Genomic DNA, 19,810 nt, shown 5'->3' on the forward strand with positions numbered 1-19,810 from the left:
CCAGTTTCACGCCATTCTCCTGCCTCAGCCTCCCGAGTAGCTAGGACTACAGGCGCCCACCACCACGCCCGGCTAGTTTTTTGTATTTTTTCAGTAGAGACGTGGTTTCACCGTGTTAGCCAGGATGGTCTCGATCTTCTGACCTCATGATCTGCCCGTCTCAGCCTCTCAAAAGTGCTGGGATTACAGGCTTGAGCCACCGTGCCCGGCCGTAAGTTAATTTTTTAAAGTTTTCATTGCAACCTCCGCCTCCCAGGTTCAAGCAATTTTTCCACCTCAGCCTCCCCAGTAGCTGGGATTACAGGCGTGGGCCACGACGCCTGGCTAATTTTTTGTATCTTTAGTAGAGAAGGGGTTTCACCATGTTGGCCAGGCTAGTCTCACACTCCTGACTTCATGATCCGCCCACCTTGGCCTCCCAAAGTGCAGGGATCACAGGTATGAGCCACTGTGCCCAGCCTGTATTCAATTATTTTAAAGCAGAAGACATTTTACCTTGGCTTCTAATTGATTGGCAAAAAAGGGAGGGTTGCACATGCAAAAGTCATAGATTATCTCAGATTCTTCTTTAAGAGCATCCATCAGGAGTGTCTTCTGTGGCACTTTCACCACTAGGAGGAAAAACAGGACTGTGAGCTAATCACTGTTGCGGTGGTTTTAAAGTATAATCACGCACTGCATAATGATGCTTTGGTAACAATGGACTGCATATATGACGGTGGTCCTGTAAGATTGTAACACCACATTTTTACTGTACCTTTTCTATGTTTGATATGCTTAGACACACAAATACTTACCATTGTGTTAAAACGGCCTTCCGTACTCAATACAGTAACATACTGTTCAGGTTACGGCATAGGGAGCCACAGGCCTAGGTGTGCATGAGCACACACTGCGATGCAATCACCTAACAATGCATTTCTCAGAATATCTCCCTGCTGTTAAGTAATGCGTGACTGTATGTCCTCAAACCCTTTGACGTTAATCCCTTCAGGAGATGGAGTTTAATTTCCTTCCCCTAGAGTGTCGGCTGCATTTTAAGGACACTCAAATAGCTTCATGGAGAGATCCACATGGCTATGAACTAGGGTTTCCTTCCAAGAGTCGTGTGAGCGAGCCGCGAGTAAGCCATCTCGGAAGCAAATCTCTACCACCCGTAAATCCTTCAGATACTGTAGCTCTAGCCAACAACTTGACTGCAAATGCATGAAAGTGTCTCAACTAGAACCACTCAACTAAGCTATGCCGGAATGTATGACCCATAGGAACAATGAGATAAATGTGTCTTGTTTGAAGTTGCTGGGGCCAAGTGCCATGGTTCATGCCTGTAATCCCAGTGCTTTGGGAGGCCAAGGCGGGAGAACTGCTTGAGACCAAGAGTTCCAGATTAGCCTGGGCAACATAGCAAGAACCTATCTCTACAAAAATTTTAAAAATAAAAAATTATCTGACCGTGGTGGTATGAGCCTATAATTCTAGCTACTAGGGAGGCTAAAGTGAGAGACTGCTTGAGCCCAGGAGGCTTAAGCCATGATCACGCCACTGCACTCCAGCCTGGATGACAGAGTGAGACCCTGTCTCTAATCAAAAAAAAAAAAAAAAATTTTTTTTTTTTAAGGCTCCTAGGGCCGGGATTGTTATATTGTTACAATAACAATGTAACAATGAGGTGGCTCATGCCTGGATGCCTGGAATCCCAACACTTCGGGAAGCCGAGGCAGGTGGATCACTTCAGGTCAGGAGTTCGAGACCTACCTGGCCAACATGGTGAAACCCTGTCTCTACTAAAAAAAATCACAAAAATTAGACGGTGTGGTGGTGGGCACCTATAATCCCAGCTATTCAGGAGGCTCAGGCAGGAGAATCGCTTGAACCTGGGAGACAGAGGTTGCAGTGAGCCAAGACTGTGCCACTGCACTCCAGCCTGGGTGACACAGCAAGAGTCCGTCTCAAAAAATAAAAAATAAATAAAAGTAAATAGGCTCCTAGATTTGTTACACAACAATAGAGAAACAAAACAAATGCACTAATAATATTAACGTCTCCCCTTACAAAGATATGTTCAATACTATGAAGTCTTATTTCCTTCATAAAGAGACATAAAATCTCTTCAATGGAAAAAAAAATTAACACCGCTTTATACACAGAATGGTCACAAAAATAAAAAGTAACTAATCACAAGGGAATTTGACTATTTCTTGTACAGTTCTATGTACTGAAGTTATTATTTGTTTTTGAGACACAGTCTCACTCTGACCAGAACAAAGTGCAGTGGTGCGATCTCCACTCACTGCAACCTCTGCCTCCCAAGTTCAAGCGATTCTCCTGCCACAGCCTCCCGAGTAGCTGGGACTACAGGTGCCCACCACCACGCCCAGCTAATTTCTGTATTTTTAGTAGAGATGGAATTTCACCATGTTGATCAGTCTGCTCTCAAACTCCTGACCTCAGGCGATCTGCTTCAGCCTCCCAAAGTGCTGGGATTACAGGTGTGAGCCACCGCGCCCGGCCTATGTACTGAGATTAAAAAGATGGTACAGTTTAATCCACAGTCGGGTTTCCTTCCTTTTAAAATCCTGATGACTAAGTTACTTCACATATAGTCAATTCTCATTATCTGCGCTAGTTATGTTGTAAAAAGTAGCCACAAATAGTCAATGAGTGAATACTGAACCACTGGTTCCCAGGGGAAATACAGGGTTAGGTTCCTACAAGTCTCTCATCACATTTTCATCAACTGAGAGACACACAATCTTGTTTTATGGTGTTTAAAGACACTTTATCGAATATACATTGCTGACTCACTAACACTGAACTCATGGCCAACACCACTATAACTCGTGTCTGAAAGAAGCTTATCTAACACATGTATTTTCTCTGTAAGGCACATCACAGCCTTTTTGCACTGAGGAACACAAGACAGCCTTTCAGCACTATGTTTAGGGACTATTTTAAACAGCAAAATCACCAAGAGAAAGCACAAAAATGCAAAATAAAAATAAAAAAACACCCAAAACGTGGTATTAAATAGACCAAGAAAAGGACGCTTGGTCCACAGTATGGAAGCTGGAATAAGAAGGCAGAGCATCGCCTTGCTGAGCCTCAGCTGGGACACACACACCAGGCAACTCCAATTATATGCCACTAGGCACATGTCTGTGAATGACCACAACAGTACTATGAATGTCAATTTTAAGTTAAAAATAAATAAATTTTTGGTTGGGTGCAGTGGCTCATGCCTTAACTCCAGCACTTTGGGAGGCTGAGGCCAGAAAATCACTCGAGCCCAGGAGTTCCAGACCAGCCTGGGCAACATGACAACACCCCATCTCTACAAAAAAACACAAAAATTAGCCAGGCATGGTGGCACACACACAGGCAGTCTCAGCTACTCACAAGGCTGAGGCTGGAGGATTATCTGAACATAGGAGGTTGAAGCTACAGTGAGTCACTACACTCCAGCCTGGGTGACAGTGAGACCCTGCCTCTAAAATTAAATAAGGAAACACATTCATACATATAAACATACATACATACACTTTAGCTATTAACAAACTAATTTTAAAGTTTATTTGGAGAGGCAAAAGGCTCAGGATAGCCAACACAGTATTGAAAGAGAAGAGGCAAGTTGAAAGACTGGCACTACACCCAATTCTAAGACTTACTACAAAACTACCATAATCAAAACAGCATGTTTTTAGTGAATGAATAGATCAATAGAACAGAACAGATTTAGTCTTTTCAAGAACTGATACTGGAACATCACTTGGACATCCACATGCATAAAATGAACCTAGACACAGACCTTATATCCTTCACAAAATTTAACTCAAAACAGATCACAAACCTAAATGCAAAATGCAAGACTATAAAACTCCTAGAAAGTAACAGAGTCTTGCTCTGTTTCCCAGGCTGGGGTGCAGTGTTGCGATCTCGGCTCACTGCAACCTCCACCTCCCAGACTCAGGTGATTCTTGCTCCTCAGCCTCCTGAGTCACTGGGATTACATGCATGCGCCACAACACCAGCTAATTTTTGTATTTTTAGTAGAGATGGGGTTTCGTCATGTAGGCCAGGCTGGTCTCGAACTCCTGACCTCAAGGATCTACCCACCTCAGCCCCCAGCATGCTGAGATTACAGCACTTTTGGATATAATACCAACGGTACTGGATATAATTCCTTAAAAGAAGATCAATAAGCTGGACTTGGCTGGGGGCAGTGGCTCATGTCTATCATTCCAACACTCTGGGAGGTCCAGACAAGAGAATCACTTGAGGACAGGAGTTTGAGACCAGCCTGGGCAACATGGTGAAACCCCATCTCTACTAAAAATACAAAAATTAGCTGGGCATGGTGGGGGGGTGCCTGTAATCTCAGCTACTTGGGAGGCTGAGGCAGGAGAATCGCTTGAACCTGGGAGGCAGAGGTTGCAGTGAGCCGAGATCGCGCCATTGCACTCCAGCCTGGGGAACAAGAGCAAAACTAAGTCTCAAAAAAAAAAAAAAAAAAAATGGGCAAAAGGCCTGAACAGACATCTCACCAAAAAAGATACACAGATGGTAAACGAGCACATGAAAAGATGCTCTACATCAATATCAGGAAAATGCACATTAAAATAATGAAATACCACTATACAGCTATTAGAATGGCCAAAATCCAGAACACTGACAACACTCAGTGCTGGCAAAGATGTGAGCAACAGGAACTTTCGTCCATTGCTAGTGGGAGTGCAAAACGGTACTCTGGAAGGGAGTTTGGTGGTTTCTTACAAAATTAAACATACCATTACCATACCATCCAGCAAGCACACTGCTTGGTATTTACCTAAAGGAGTCAAAAACTTACATGCACAGAAAAAGCTGCACACAGATGTTTCTCACAACTTTATTTGTAATTGTCAGAATTTGGAAACAATCAAGGTGTCCTTCAATAGGTGAATGGAGAAACTCTGGTACCCCCAGATAATCAAATATCAAAATGAAATGTGCTAAAAATAAATGAGCTTTCTGCAATTAGAGAGGCAGCAGAAAAAAAATAAAAGAATTTTTTAAAAAGCTATCAAACTGTAAAAAGACATTAGGAAAGTTAAATAAATGTCTCTCAAGTGGAAGAAGCCACTCCAAAGAGTCTATCTACTGTGTGATTCCAATTATATGACGTTCTGGAAAATGTACAACTATGGAGACAGTAAAAAGGTCAGCAGTTTCCTGGGGCTGAGGGCAGTGAGAGACGGACAGCTGAGGCACAGAAGACGGCAGGGCAGTGAAACAATTGTGTGTATACTGTACTGGGAGACACATGTCCACTTCATTCGTCCAAAACTACGAAATGCACACCACCAAGAGGAATCCGTGATGTAAAGCATGAACGGTGGGTGACAATGATGTGCCAGCATAGGTTCATCACCTGTGACAAATATCCCACTCTGCTGGGGGATGCTGATAATGGAGAAGGCTATGCATGTGTGGGGGCAGGGATATACAGGGAATCTCTGAACCTTCCACTTCATTTTGCTATGAACCTAAAAATGCCCTAAAAAATAAACTCAACAAACAAACAAAAAAACCACCACTTAAAGTCTCTGGAAATGTTTCTAAGGGGTTATAATGAATAAAAAAAATTTATTCAAGAAAATCTACTAAAATAAATGAATGGATAAATAAATACATTTCAGCAAGCAGGCAAATTCACTAATAAAGAATCCACAAATAATAAGGATCAACTGTAGTTACTATTTTCTTTCTGAGTTAATTCTGGTATCAAGGCAGCAAACCCAATTACAAAGTGCCAGATTTTTTAAAATTGCCGAAGTCTGCATATTAAAGAAACAGGTAATGAAATGTGTTAAACTAAAACGGCAGGTAAAGACACAGAGTTTGGAGGTATTCATTCTGTGGCACTAACCTTTTATGAGATCAGATAAGTTATTCTGTTCCACATTTTTCTTTGCATAGTTGAAACACATATCATCCACTTCTGTTGCAAGGAAATACCAGCCATTCAAGGTTGCTCCGAGTAAGGGGTAGATGCAGGATGCCCCCGTACCTAGTAAAATGAAAATTCAAAACACATTCCACACACCCGAGGGAAAGGTTAGAATCATCATGAAAACACCACTCTTCTCAGAATTCTGTTTTCAGACAGGGTCTCACTCTGTCACCCAGGCTACAGTGCAGTGGTGTGATCACGGTTCACTGCAGTCTCAACTTCCTGGGCTAAGGCGATTCTCCCCACTCAGCCTCCCGAGTTCCCGGGACTACAGGTGCATGCCACCATGCCTGGCTAATTTTTGTATTTTCTGTAATTTTTGTATGTTTTGGTAGAGAAATCACAAGCTGGTACCTGATTTCACATATATTATGGCTACTGGGTTCCCAGTCATTCATGCATGTTAGTCTTACCTCCTAATTAGACTCACACTTCCTAAAGTATCGAAACCTTGCTGGCCTCCTCTTTCGTGTGTTGTATAAAAAATGAAGAACACATTAGCAGAGGTCGCGGAATATGTGACTAATTCACCTAAAATGCTCAAAACTCAGCTGATGTACTTTGTAAAGTCTTCATTTTAAATCTCACACAAAACTCAATTTTCTTAAAAGAAAACAATGCTATTTGTTAAAATGCCTTTGTAATATCTTAAAACGGATCAATGTACATTCCATTCTCCAAAAGCAGGAAAAAATATGTAGGGTATAAAATATTTATTAAACTGCTGAATTACCCAAATGTCTGTAAGTTGTGAGCTGAAAGAAATAAGAAGTGGAAAAAACAAACAAACAAACAAACAAACAAACTAAAGAGATTAAAGAGATAACTCATCTCTTAGATGTGGAGACATGGGAAAATACTTGGTTTGGAGCCAAGACATCAGAGTCACTGGCTCGCCTCACCACAGTGTCAAGGGAGGTATTCAAAAGGCAAACACTCCAGGCAAAAAGAACACTCTTTGACCACTAGGATTTGGTACTAAATCATGTAGAACCCCGAGCCCTGGACCGGACTATATACTAACCAGGAATATTGTTTTTACAGGCCGGGCATGGTGGCTCACACCTGTAGTCCCAGCACTTTAGGAGGCCGAGGCGGGCGGACCACCTGAGGTCAGGAGTTCCAGGCCTGCCTGCAACATGGTGAAACCCCGTCTCTACTAAAACTACAGAAATTAGCTGGGCATGATGGTGGGCACCTGCAATTCCAGCTCCTCAGAAGGCTGAGGCAGGAGAATTACTCGAACCTGGGAGGTGGAGGTTGCAGTAAGCCGAGACTTTGCCACTGCACTTCAGCCTGGGTGACAGAGCAAATCTCAATCTCTCTCTCTCTCTTTTACAATATTGACTATCTTGGCCAATTAGATCCTAAAGAGTATATTCAAGAGAAGAGTGTTTCTCCCAAAGGCCTAAAGCAGTCAGCCTCCACCAGCCACTCCAGGTCTGCTCTCATCTGACCGTATCCCAGTTCCGGCCTAGCCTTGTAAGGATTTGCCAGGGAGAAGCAGAGGCTAGATACTCCTAACCCAGAGGAAATCCAGGCTTGTCATACTGCTTCCTCATTACGCATCCAGAACAGGCTACTAAAAGATGACGGCCCCAACAGTTAAGCTCTTTGACGGTCACGGTGAATGCTGCGTTGCCTACCATGTTTGCCCGAGAGTATCCTGGCCCCAGTGCTACTGGACAAGCACCTCCTTGGATACCTGCGGGGTGGTGAGGGAAAGGGTGGTAAAGGGTATTCAAGGTCTTCTCAGAAACCACACTTCTTTAGCCCCTGCTAGCCGTTCTAGTAAGCCAGACACACACATCATCAGAACATTTCAGTTGTACTTTCTACTCTGTAGGAAAAAAATCCAGACCAGATCCTTGACTTTTACACAACTGCCTCTCTCTTCAAACTTCAATTTCACTTAAAAGATTAAAAAAGTACACTTACCTCCAGGGTAATAAATATACATAAAAGATTTGTCAGCGCCAAAAAAAGTTTCTTAATTCTCAAGACCCAAAGACTTGCACTCTAAGAGAATGCAACAGATTCTTTACTAGTCCTTTATAGGACAGAACAAAATTCCCTCAGAAAGCCAAATGACATTTTTAGACGGGTAATAATCTTTGTAATGATAAATAAAAATGGAAAGTCCGTAATCATAGAATTAGAGCAAACTGATGGAGTCTGGGGGAAGAATTTATATAAAGCCCTAATTAGAATGGATGTGATTGCAGTCAGGTAGTGCCCCTTGTGAAGAATTAAAATCCATTAACCTCCTCTATCCCCAAATGCTATTTTAGAGAGTTTGGGGCATAATTAAAATCAAATTAGTACCAACTAGGCTGTCAAGCTTTTTAAGTAAAACTAGGTGAGAAGCAGAAGAGGTGAGAAATGCAGAAATGCAAAAAGGTAAGAGATGATGACTTGGCTAGGACGGCAGTGGAGATGGAGAGAAGTAGATGATTTCAGAAGTATTTAAGAGAGAAAGTCAACAGGAAACAGTCATAGATTTTTTTTTACTGAGCGTGGAGAAGCAAGTACCAAGGATCACAGGGTGGACTATGGTAGACTCACTGAAACAGGAAACAAAGAGAACCAGGATTAGGGAAACAGAGTGGAGAACCAGGATTAGGGAAACAGAGTGTGAGTTTGGTCTTGGACACAGCAAGTCTGAGATGTTTTTCAGAAATCCAAGTTTCTCTTGTATATGAGATCGGAGGCCAAGGAAAGTAATCTGAGTTGGAGGAACATATAAACATGTGATTTATTTGTATGGAGGTGGGAAATCGTCATAGAAGTGAATGCAATTGCCAGGGTAGGGTGCTGAGTGAGAAAGGAGCTAAAGGCTGAGCCTTATGCAAGGAACACCAATATCTAGTGGTCAGATACAGGCAGGTACGCCTGAAAAGTGGAGAACAGTGCACAGAAACGAAAGAGGAAACCAACAGTCTGGCGTCATGAAAGCAAATGAAGGAGAGCGAACAAAAGAGAAAGGAGGGATCAATAAATGCCGCTGAAAAGATCATGTAGGCTGAGGACTGAAAAACGTATACAAACATCAAAGTTAAACACTTACTACTATCTAGGAGTGAGGAATGCTAATAATTCCACTGAGTTCAAAATAGAGGCCAGGCGCGGTGGTCAGGCGTGGTGGCTCACGCCTGTGATCCCAGCACTTTGGGAGGACGAGGTGGGCAGATCACCTGAGGTCAGGAGTTTGAGAACAACCTGATCAACATGGTGAAATCCCATCTCTACTAGAAGTACAAAAGTTAGCCAGGTGTGGTGGAGGGCACCTGTAATCCCAGCTACTTGGGAGGCTGAGGCAGGAGCATTGTTTGAACCTGGGAGGCGGAGGTTGCACTGAGTTGAGACCAGGCCATTGCACTCCAGCCTGGGCAACAAGAGCAAAACTTCGCCTCAAAAAAAAAAAAAATCACAATATGAAGACACCAGAGTAAAAATAAAGCCCAACACACACAGACATCAATGTGGTTATCTGAAACGCTAAGTAGGGCCAGGTGTCGTAGCTCATGCCTGTAATCTCAGCACTTTGGGAAGCCGAGGCAGGTGGATTGCTTGAGCCCAGGAGTCAAGACCAACCTTGGGCAACACTACGAGACCCCATTTCAAAATTAAAAAAAATAAAAAAAATTTTTTAATTAAAAAAAAAAAGAAAAGCTATGTAAGTAAGAGCCTCACTTTCATTTTGTACTTCCCTTAACCTCTTGCTCCCTGTTTGGACTGACAATCCCTTCTCAAGAGAAATCAGTGGGAGAAAAGGCCAGGTGTAGTAAATAAGAACGGTAACAGGTGTAGTAAGTAAGAACAGTAACAGGTGTAGTAAGTAAGAACGGTAACAGGTGTAGTAAGTAAGAACAGTAACAGGTGTAGTAAGTAAGAACGGTAACAGGTGTAGTAAGTAAGAATGCTAACAGGCGTAGTAAATAAGAACGGTAACAGGTGTAGTAAATAAGAACGGTAACAGGTGCAGTAAGAATGGTAACAGGTGTAGTAAATAAGAACGGTAATACAGGTTGAGGATCTCTAATCCAAAATGCTTGGGATTAGAAGTGTTTTGGATTTCAGTTTTTTTTTCAGATTTTGAAATATTTGCATTATATTTACAGGCTGAACATCCCTAACCCCCAAATCTGGAAAGCTCCAATGCACATTGCCTTTGAGCAGCATATCAGTGCTCAAAGGTTGCAGATTTGGAAGCATTTCAGATTTTTGGATTGAGGATGCTCAACCTGTATCTGCAGCCAGCTTTTTTCGTACAACAACAAATACCCAGTAGAAAAGTTTACAAAGAATTTGATCTTGCAAAACTTACAAAACCTATGTTTGGCCAAAAAAGAATTTAAAACTATATACCTATGTCAATGCCTCTTCGGAGAGTACTTTTGTCAGAATCCTGGTGACCGATCAGATCTTCTACCCAGTGAATATAGTTGAGTCTCAAGGGAACTGTGGGAATTAGTCTCTCCAATGGAATATCAATAGAAAGTCCAAAATCTTCCCTTAGGAGAGTACAAGTCAGAGCTCTGACTGCTTCGGGGTCTTTAAAATTAAGGCTGAGGAATAGAGAAAAAGAAGTAAAACTGATTAATAAGATTCACTATGCTGTACAAGCTCTATGACAAACAGGCAAAACCAAATGCCCATCTGAACTTCCTAAAGAGATCACACATCTATAGTTACATAGAACATTCATCCCAGTGGCATATATACATGAGTGTTTAACAGTCACGGCATATGAAAAGCAGTACAATCCTCCACCAAAAACACTGCATATCCATATACAGAGCACAGAGATTAAATGACTCGGCTCAAATTCCTGTCTCATTGCCTCCTTACAAAAGAGAAAGGAGGGATCAATAAATGCCACTGAAAAGATCATGTAGGATGAGAACTGAAAAATGTATACAAACATCAAAGTTAAACACTTACTACTATCTAGGAGTGAAGAATGCTAATAATTCCACTGAGTTCGAAATAGAGGCCAGGCGTGGTGTCAGGCCCTGTATCTGTAGGGCCTGACTTTGGACAAGTCATTTACCTCTATGAAACTGTTTTCTCTGCTGTAAAATGAGGATAGTAGTACCAATACCACAATGCTACTGTGAGATAACCTGAGAAGTACTTAGCATAATGTCTGGTGCATAGTAACTATTTTACAAATGCTAGCTATTTTTACTGTTACCATTAACATCTGACATTAGCATTCCTTGAAAATCCTACCTAAAAGTGGAAAGAAAGCAGTATAAAAATGTTTAATAATGAAGAAAGGATAAGATACTTAAATATGACAACTATTACAGACATCAAATTTAAAATGCAATTTTTTAAAGCTTTATGAAGTATAATTCACACACTATAACATTCACCTGTAAGTGTACAACTGAATAGTTTCTAGTATATCAACAGAGTCGTGCAACCATCACCAAAACCCACTTTTAGAACACCCCTATCACCCCAAAAAGGAGAACTCATGACCATTTGCATGTCTTTCTTCATTTCCAACTTTAGCCTGAGGCAACCATTGATGTACTTTCTGTCTTTACAGATTTACCTTTTCTGGATATTTCAAGGAACTGAAATTGTAATGAGGTCTTCTGGTCAGTTAACACAAGTTTGCGAGGTTCATCCACTTTATAACTTGTCAGTATTTCACTTCTTTTTATGGGTGAATAATATTCCATAGTAAGAATAACTACCCTTTGTTTATCCATATTCCCCAGTTCCTGGACAGCTGGCTTGTTTCTACTTATTGACCATCACGAACAATGCTGCTATTTACATACGAGTCTTCGGGTGGACATACGTTTTCACTGCTCTTGGGTAGACAGTCAGAGTCAGGAATGGATCATAAGATATATTTGTGTTTAACTTTTTTTTTTTTTTTGAGATGGAGTCTCGTTCTGTCACCCAAGCTGGAGTGCAGTGGCGCGATCTTGGCTCACTGCAAGTTCTGCCTCCCGGGTTCACGTTATTCTCCTGCCTCAGGCTCCCAAGGAGCAGGGACTACAGGCGCCCGCCACCACGCCCGGCTAATTTTTTCGTATTTTTAGTGGAGACGGAGCTTCATTGTGTTAGCCAGGACGGTCTCCATCTCCTGACCTCGTGATCTACCCGCCTCGGCCTTCCAAAGTGCTGGGATTACAGGCGTCAGCCACCGCACCTGGCCTGTATTTAACTTTTTAAGAAACTTGTACCAATATAACTATGTTGATGTCAAAATACTGCTAAACTGAAAATATTAAAAAAGAAAACCAACAGACCTTTTTTATAAATAGAGCAGGGTCTTTTTTGGTTTTGTGGGGTTTTTTTTTTGAGACAGGTCCTCACCGTCTCCCAGAGTGGAATGCAGTGTGAACACGGCTCACTGCAGCCCCAACCTCCCAGGCTCAAGTGACCCTCCTGCCTCAGCCCCCCAAGTAGCTGGGAGTGTAGGTGCATACCGCCACACTCAGCTTTTTTTTTTGTAGAGAAAAGGGCCCAGCCCATTATGTTGCCTTGGCTGGTCTTGAACTCCCAGGCCCATGTAATCCTCCCGCCTCGGCCTAAGTGTTGGGATTACAGGCGTGAACCACTGCACCTGGCCAACAGAGCATTTTGAAGAAAGCAGAAAGTCAGTAGATGGGGCTAGGAAAGGGAGGAGGAGTTTTGAAACTACTTAGAATTCTGGCCTTAAGGTGTCTAGTCAGGCAACAACACATCCTTAAACAGCTTCTGGTCTGGACCATCTCCTTTTCTGCTCCCCTGCCTGGTCATCAAATGACCAATCATTGGAAAAATTCAATGCCCATCTGGATACTTGAGTGCCAAGACAGAAGGAAGCGTGCTGTTTCCACCCAGCAACCATGGAAACTTCAGGCAGGTTCCATCAACCCAATATCTCTCCGCTACCCACAGCAAAAATGTTCTAGAATGGAAGTTAGGAGCCCTGGACTCCACTTTTGGCTCTGCAATCAATTAGCCATGGACTTAAGTAAGTCAGTTCAGTTCTTAGGTCTCAGTTTCTCCACCTATAAAAGTAAAGGATTGGCTGGGTGTGGTGGCTCATGCCTGCAATCCTACCAATTTGGGTGGCCATGGCGGGTGCATCACCTGAGGTCAGGAGTTCGAGACCAGCCTGGCTAACATGGTGAACCCCCACCTGCACAAAAAATACAAAAATTAGTTGGTCGTGGTGGCGGATGCCTACAATCCCAGCTACTCAGGAGGCTGAGACAGGAGAATCGCTTGAGCCCGGGAGGCAGAGGTTGCAGTGAGCTGAGATCATGCCATTGCACTCCAGCCTGGGTGACAGAGTGAGACTCCATCTCGGAGGAAAAAAAAAAAAAGTAAAGGATTGGACTCAACAGGCTGAGGGTCCTTCTTGCTGGCATTTTATGACTATGAGGAATACTATGACCTAGTACAATGGGAGTCATTAATTATTTGTCAAGCAAATTATAGACATGGAACGGCTGAAACGGTTACTGAAAACAGAATAAACAAACAGTAAACATTTCCATTACCTTCCAGTCTGATGTGAAGAAAATTTCTTTATTCTTCTGTTATGTGATGCCAAGAATACAGCAACACAATTGAACACATATTAAAGAATAGACAGCCTGTGGTTGTTAGGTAACACGACCTACTCTTTCAAAAAACTGTTTAGAAAAAACACACCTTGGGCCGGGTGCAGTGGCTCACCCCTGTAATCCCAGCACTTTGGGAGGCCGAGGCAGGCGGATCACAAAGTCAGGAGATCGAGACCATCCTGGCTAACATGGTGAAATTCCGTCTCTACTAAAAATACAAAAAATTAGCTGGGTGAGGTAGCAGGCGCCTGTAGTCCCAGGTACTCAGGAGGCTGAGGCAGGAGAATGGGTGAACCCAGGAGGCGGAGCTTGCAGTGAGCCCAGATCGCGCCACTGCACTCCAGCCTGGGAGAAAGAGCAAGGCTCCGTCTCAAAAAAAAAAAAAAAAAGAAAGAAAAAGAAAGAAAAGAAAGAAAAAACACACCTTGGCCGGGCGCAGTGGTTCACACCTGTAATCCTAGCACTTTGGGAAGCTGCAGTAGGGAGATGACCTGAGGTCGGGAGTTCGAGACCAGCCTGACCACCATGGAGAACCCCGTCTCTACTAAAAATACAAAATTAACCGGGCGTAGTGGTACATGTCTGTAATCCCAGCTACTAGAGAGGCTGAGACAAGAGAATCGCTTGAACCCAGGAGGCAGAGGTTGCGGTGAACTGAGACTGCGCCACTTCACTCCAGCCTGGGTAACAGAGAGAGACTCTGTCTCAAAAAGAAAAGAAAAGAAAAAACATACCTTTCACAGGAAAAGACCTTGCAAAAATACGGATGATGGGCAGAGTCAGATTTCATGAATATAGATTTGTTATCTACACAAAAATTGCATTCCATACCTGAATATGATGATTTCTTGTGACCTCTAAGAATGCTTCCAGGTACTAACTTCCAGGGAGGAAAATGGAAGGGATGAAGAATGGAACTTGAGTATCATCTACAGCAGACAGAAAGAGGATGACCAGAGTGGACTCTGAGGAGACACGGCCAAAGCCTGGCAGCAGCGGCGCTCCATGGCTATGCGCACACCTAGAGCTCCAGACCCTGGTTTCTAAGTAGTGCTCCCCAGAAGAATCCGAGTTCCTTGCATAAACGATTATTCCAGAACTGGGTAGGGAAGTACAAGACAAACCCGCAACTTTGTATTGTATTAGAAAACCGGACATGCTGAAAGGAAGGCAGGAACAAATCAAAAGTACACTAGACCCAGCTTGACGGCGCTCTCTTTGGCCAAACCTGTGTCAACGTGAATGAAGAAGGCTAACAAGGGATTCATGGCCCATAGAATAAAACCTATGAGTCCATCCTTAAACGTAGAAGCAGTGAAAGAGTTAGATAATTTACATGTGGCAATCACCATGCTAATAATTTTTTCACTTAAGAATTGTCAATGGATGCTAAAAATAATGAGTAAAAGTTTGTTGGAAAACAGGATATTGGGCTGGGCACAGCAGCTCACATCTGCAATCCCAACACTTTGGGAGGCCAAGGCGGACAGATCACTTGAGGTCAGGAGTTCAAGACCAGCCTGGCCAATATGGTGAAACCCCATCTCTATCAAAAAATACAAAAATTAGCTGAGCATAATGGCACATGCACCTTTAGTCCCAACTTCTCAGGAAGCTGAGCTGGGAGAATTGCTTGAACCTGGAAGGCAGAGGTTGCAGTGAGCCTAGATCAAGCCATTGCACTCCCGTATATGGACAAAAGAGTGAGACCATGTCTCAGAAAAAAAAAAAAAAACACTGACAAGAAAAAAAAAAAGAAAACAGGATATTTACATAGTCACAAAATACTTCCCCAGAAATTATTAATTACCTTGATAATGATATCAATTATCAGATTATGAAAGGATAAAATAATAACAGTACAATAAAGAAATCTGACAGATACCCCCTTAACGAAGCAACCAAAGTTAATACCCCTAATTACGAAACAAACTGGTATTATATGCTTCAATAATACAGAGAAGAAGAGAAAGGGATAAAGCAAGCAAGACTCAAAAAACCAGGCAAAATTAAACAAAATTTAGTAATGAGATAGTGGACATGGTTGTACAAGTATCAATATACTAAAAAACCACTGAGTTATAAGAGTGAATTTTATAGTATGTGAACTACATCTCAACAAACAAATGAAATGGAAAGGAGTAGGAAGTTTTAAAAAGTAAAGAAAAAGTAGTAAAGATAAGAGAGGTCAATAATAAAGATCCCCTTACATATAACCAGGGATTCTGAATAACAGAACCAAAGGATTAGAATAAAGAAATATTCAAAGATATGATTCAAGATAACTTTCTAGAAATAGAAGGCTCACTATGTTCCTAGGAAAAGATACAGAATTAGCAATACCAACACCTAGAAAAATTACCAGACTTTAAGGCTTACAAGAAAAAAAAAAATCCTTTAGATATCTAGGCACACAAGTTAAACCATTGATTTTGGGGTTAGGGACGCAGTAGGGTAAATGAGGCTACCTTTAGATTTCCACACAGCACCATTCAATAGTAGAAGACAAAAGAACACTGACTACAAAGCTCTTAGAGGAAAAGAAGCGTGACACAATTTTATACTCAGCCAAACTTACTTTGATTATAATAACAACAGATAAACATTTTGAGTGTACAGGAATTCAAGGAGTAGAGTTTTCATGAGCTCTTTGTGAAGAAATTCCTAATGGAAAAAGTTTAATCAATAGAGATAAATTAAGGAACTACAGTAAGTCTTCACTTAACATTGACAATGGGTTCTCTGACTTTAAGCGAAACCATATATAACAAAATCAATTTTTTTTTCTCATCACTTATAAAGAAATGACATTATTAGAGGACCTGCTACACATCGTTTCATTAATGTCGCAGTTTCCAGGAACCTACTGGCAACACTAAGTGAGGACTTACTGTATACAGCAAAACAACCAGCACTGAGCATTTAAGCCATTTTAACCAGAGAGCTAAGATGAAAACACCTGTGAACCATGGCTACATAATAAAACGTCAGTGTTTACAAACCACAACAACATACACAAAATCAAAATTCAGGACAGGAAACAGGAAAGGGAGAGGGAGTTCCTCAGCTTTTATACACAGGGTCAAAAGGCTTCATTTAAAGTTGATAAACTAAGTAGCAGAGATAGAAGCACACATTTAAGAAGATAAACTGGCTGGGCCCAATGGCTCACACCTGTAATCCCAGCACTTTGGGAGGCTGAGGTGGGTGGACTGCTTGAGCTTAGGAGCTTGAGACTAGCCTGGGCAACATGGCGAAAGCCCGTTTCTACAAAAAGTACAAAAATTAGCTGGATGTGGGAGTATGGTGGTTGTGTGAGCCTGTGGCCCCAGCTACTCAGGAGGCAGGAGGATCACTTGAGCCCAGGAGGTCAAGGCTGCAGTGAACCAAGATCCCATCACTGCACTCCAGCCTGGCTGAGAGTGGGCCCCTGCCTCAAAAAAAAAAAAAAAAGAATATTAGCACTAGAAGAATGAAGATAAATAATATAATCAAATAAAATCAGGGGCAGTAAAGGAAAGGTAGGTGAAAATCAGATTATATAGTGTAAAAAAAAAAGCAACAAGAACAAAGCATGATATAAAATGAATGTGAAATGAATGTAAATAGTAAACTCATAATACTCTCAGATTAGATCACAAAAGTCAAAATCTACTAACTATAATAAACTGTTTTAAACAAAAACTACAGCTAAAACAAAATGAGCCAAAGGTTGAAGATAAAAGCTTAACCAAAAGTATCCCAGACAACTACAAATAAAAAGGAAAACAGGAGTTATTTTACAAGAGACAACCTAATTTTTGGATCAAAAGGATTAAATGAGCAACTATGTAGAATGGGTTAAAAATATAAAATGCTGATGGAGGCCAAGAGAATAATAACTTTAAAAAGTGACTGACTTTCCATTTCTGTGGGTACTGGTTTTAAAGAACAGCTTCTATAGGACAGTGGAAGCAGATGTTTATTGTATAAATATATGCTAGCAATTGAAAGCCTCATCAAAATACATTAAGTCTATTTAAAGGGGTATTAAGTTTATTCTTAGATATCAGAATTGGATATGTATTAATTTTGTCATTTGTGGGGGCTAATAAAAGAGAGTTAATCCAGCGGCAACAGCCACCAACACATTTCTGCTTTATTCAACAGCACAGCAACGGCCTCAATCAATTTTCACATTAAAAAAAAGATTTGCACTATCTTTGTATTTCTTAATTAAAAGCAGTATAAACTCAGGATCAACAAGATAAATGATGAGCAATAAAAAGGTATAAAATCTATAAAAACTTCAGTTTTACTTCTAATAGGAATATTTTATTCCTGTGAAATCAGTCAAGTGTGTGAGAAGGATGGGCCAATTCCACTTTCTTCAATGACACAGGAATGAAAGTCAGGTTTTACATGTGGGGAAGAAGCTCACATTTGAGTACCATGCTAAGGCATTCAAACACATTCGTGTCTTTAACTCTAGAACGGCAGCCCGACCTAGTCACTAAATTTCACTGCTAAACACACAAAAGAAAAAATCATCCGTGTCTGTGTTCAAAGGCTTAAAATCTCAAATGTAAAATTTCATGGTAAAAGGCATTTGAGGAGACAAATGTTTTCAGAAAATCTCTATTAAAGAAACTTAATAACTTAGATACTTTATAAAATAAACTTGATAAAGAGTATTATCTAAGGGCAGTAAATAGTAACAAAAGTATTGCTATTGTGCACTGGCATTTCAAAGTAACTGTGAAAATCAGGGGTTTCAAAATATTTATAAGGAATAGCTATTGGTACTACTCAAAATGCCAGTCTCTGACAAGATAAGGAGCTTGTGCCAGAATGTAAATAACACACTAAAAAGTCAACGAAACCAAAGAAATGTGAAGTAACCTAAACATACGGCACAAGGTCCTTACCTCTGTGGACAGTAACAAATAGTTTGTGGTTAAGCAGCCAGTTCAATAACCACTTTTAGTAGCACTATGCCAGAGGCCACAAATGGCCATTTCAAAGGTTATGACCACCACTCTGTTCTTCTTTTGTTTTTTTTTTTGAGACGAAGTTTCTTTCTTGTCGCCCAGCCTGGAGTATGATGGTGCAATCTCGGCTCACTGCAACCTCCGCCTCCTGGGTTCAGGCGATTCTTCTGCCTCAGCCTCCCAAGTAGCTGGGACTACAGGCATGTAACACCAACACCATGCCTGGCTAATTTTGTATTTTTAGTAGAGACGGGGTTTCGTCATGTTGGCCAGGCTGGTCTCGAACTCCTGGCCTCAGGTGTTCTGCCCGCCTCAGCCTCCCAAAGTGCTAGGATCACAGGCGTGAGCCACCGCGCCTGGTGACCACCACTCTGTTCTAAGTAGTTAATGTTGTGTGGATTTGCCCGCTTGGTTTTGCCAGCTCTCTACTACTTTCAAACAAAACCAGTGATCCATGTTTTCATATGAAATGGATCTGATTCTCAACATTAATATGGGCAATAAATAATAACTGCAAGCCTTATACAACTTTTTATTGTTGTATAGCAAAGCTTCATCTGAATTTACAGCCATTCCCCGTTGCTCGCATTACCGCCTGAGCTCCGCCTCCTGTCAGATCAGCGGCAGCATTAGATTCTCACAGGAGCATGAACCCCCCCTGAACTGCGCATGCGAGGGATCGAGGTTGAGCACTCCTCGAGAATCTAATGCCTGATGATCTGTCACTGTCGCCCATCACCCCCACATGGGACCGTCCAGCTGAGGGGAAGCAAGCTGCGGGAAAACAAGCTGATTCTACACGATGGTGAGTTGTATAATTATTTCATGTAATGAAATAATACAATGTAATAATAACAGAAAGAAATGCACAATAAATGCAAAGTGCTTGAATCATCCCAAACCCACCCCTCCTCCACCACAGGTCCGTGGAAAAATGGTCATCCATGAAACTGGTCCCTGGTGCCAAAAAGGCTGGAGACCACTGCTGTACTCTATTGTAAATAGTAGAACTGTAAAGAAAGTTGGGGTACTTGGCTACTCTACTTTTAAAAGTGAAATATAAAAATGTTTCTTTTGAGCACACTTTGTTCAACTGAGGTATACAGAGCAGGTCAGAATTTTTAAGAAACTGTGACAGCTGGCGTGCATTCCTTTATTCATTCAACAAATAGTTATTGGCCGGGCGCGGTGGCTCAAGCCTGTAATCCCAGCACTTTGGGAGGCCGAGACGGGCGGATCACGAGGTCAGGAGATCGAGACCATCCTGG

The 19,810-nt window shown here is 41.7% G+C and overlaps 1 protein-coding gene across 1 annotated transcript in view; it reads right to left on the minus strand.

The window, feature by feature from the left end:
* Positions 1-19,810, minus strand: part of METTL16 (methyltransferase like 16) — a 74,809-nt gene that overhangs the window by 49,044 nt on the left and 5,955 nt on the right. Inside the window, exons 2-4 of the mRNA XM_011956381.1 lie at positions 10,358-10,584; positions 5,906-6,046; positions 496-611 (exon numbers count right to left, since the gene is read on the minus strand). Of these exons, the coding sequence (XP_011811771.1) occupies positions 496-611; positions 5,906-6,046; positions 10,358-10,584 (484 nt within the window). The remainder of the gene's footprint in view (positions 1-495; positions 612-5,905; positions 6,047-10,357; positions 10,585-19,810) is intronic.

The sequence above is a fragment of the Colobus angolensis genome, unplaced genomic scaffold, assembly GCF_000951035.1.
Source record: "Colobus angolensis palliatus isolate OR3802 unplaced genomic scaffold, Cang.pa_1.0 Scaffold110, whole genome shotgun sequence".
NCBI lineage: Eukaryota > Metazoa > Chordata > Mammalia > Primates > Cercopithecidae > Colobus > Colobus angolensis.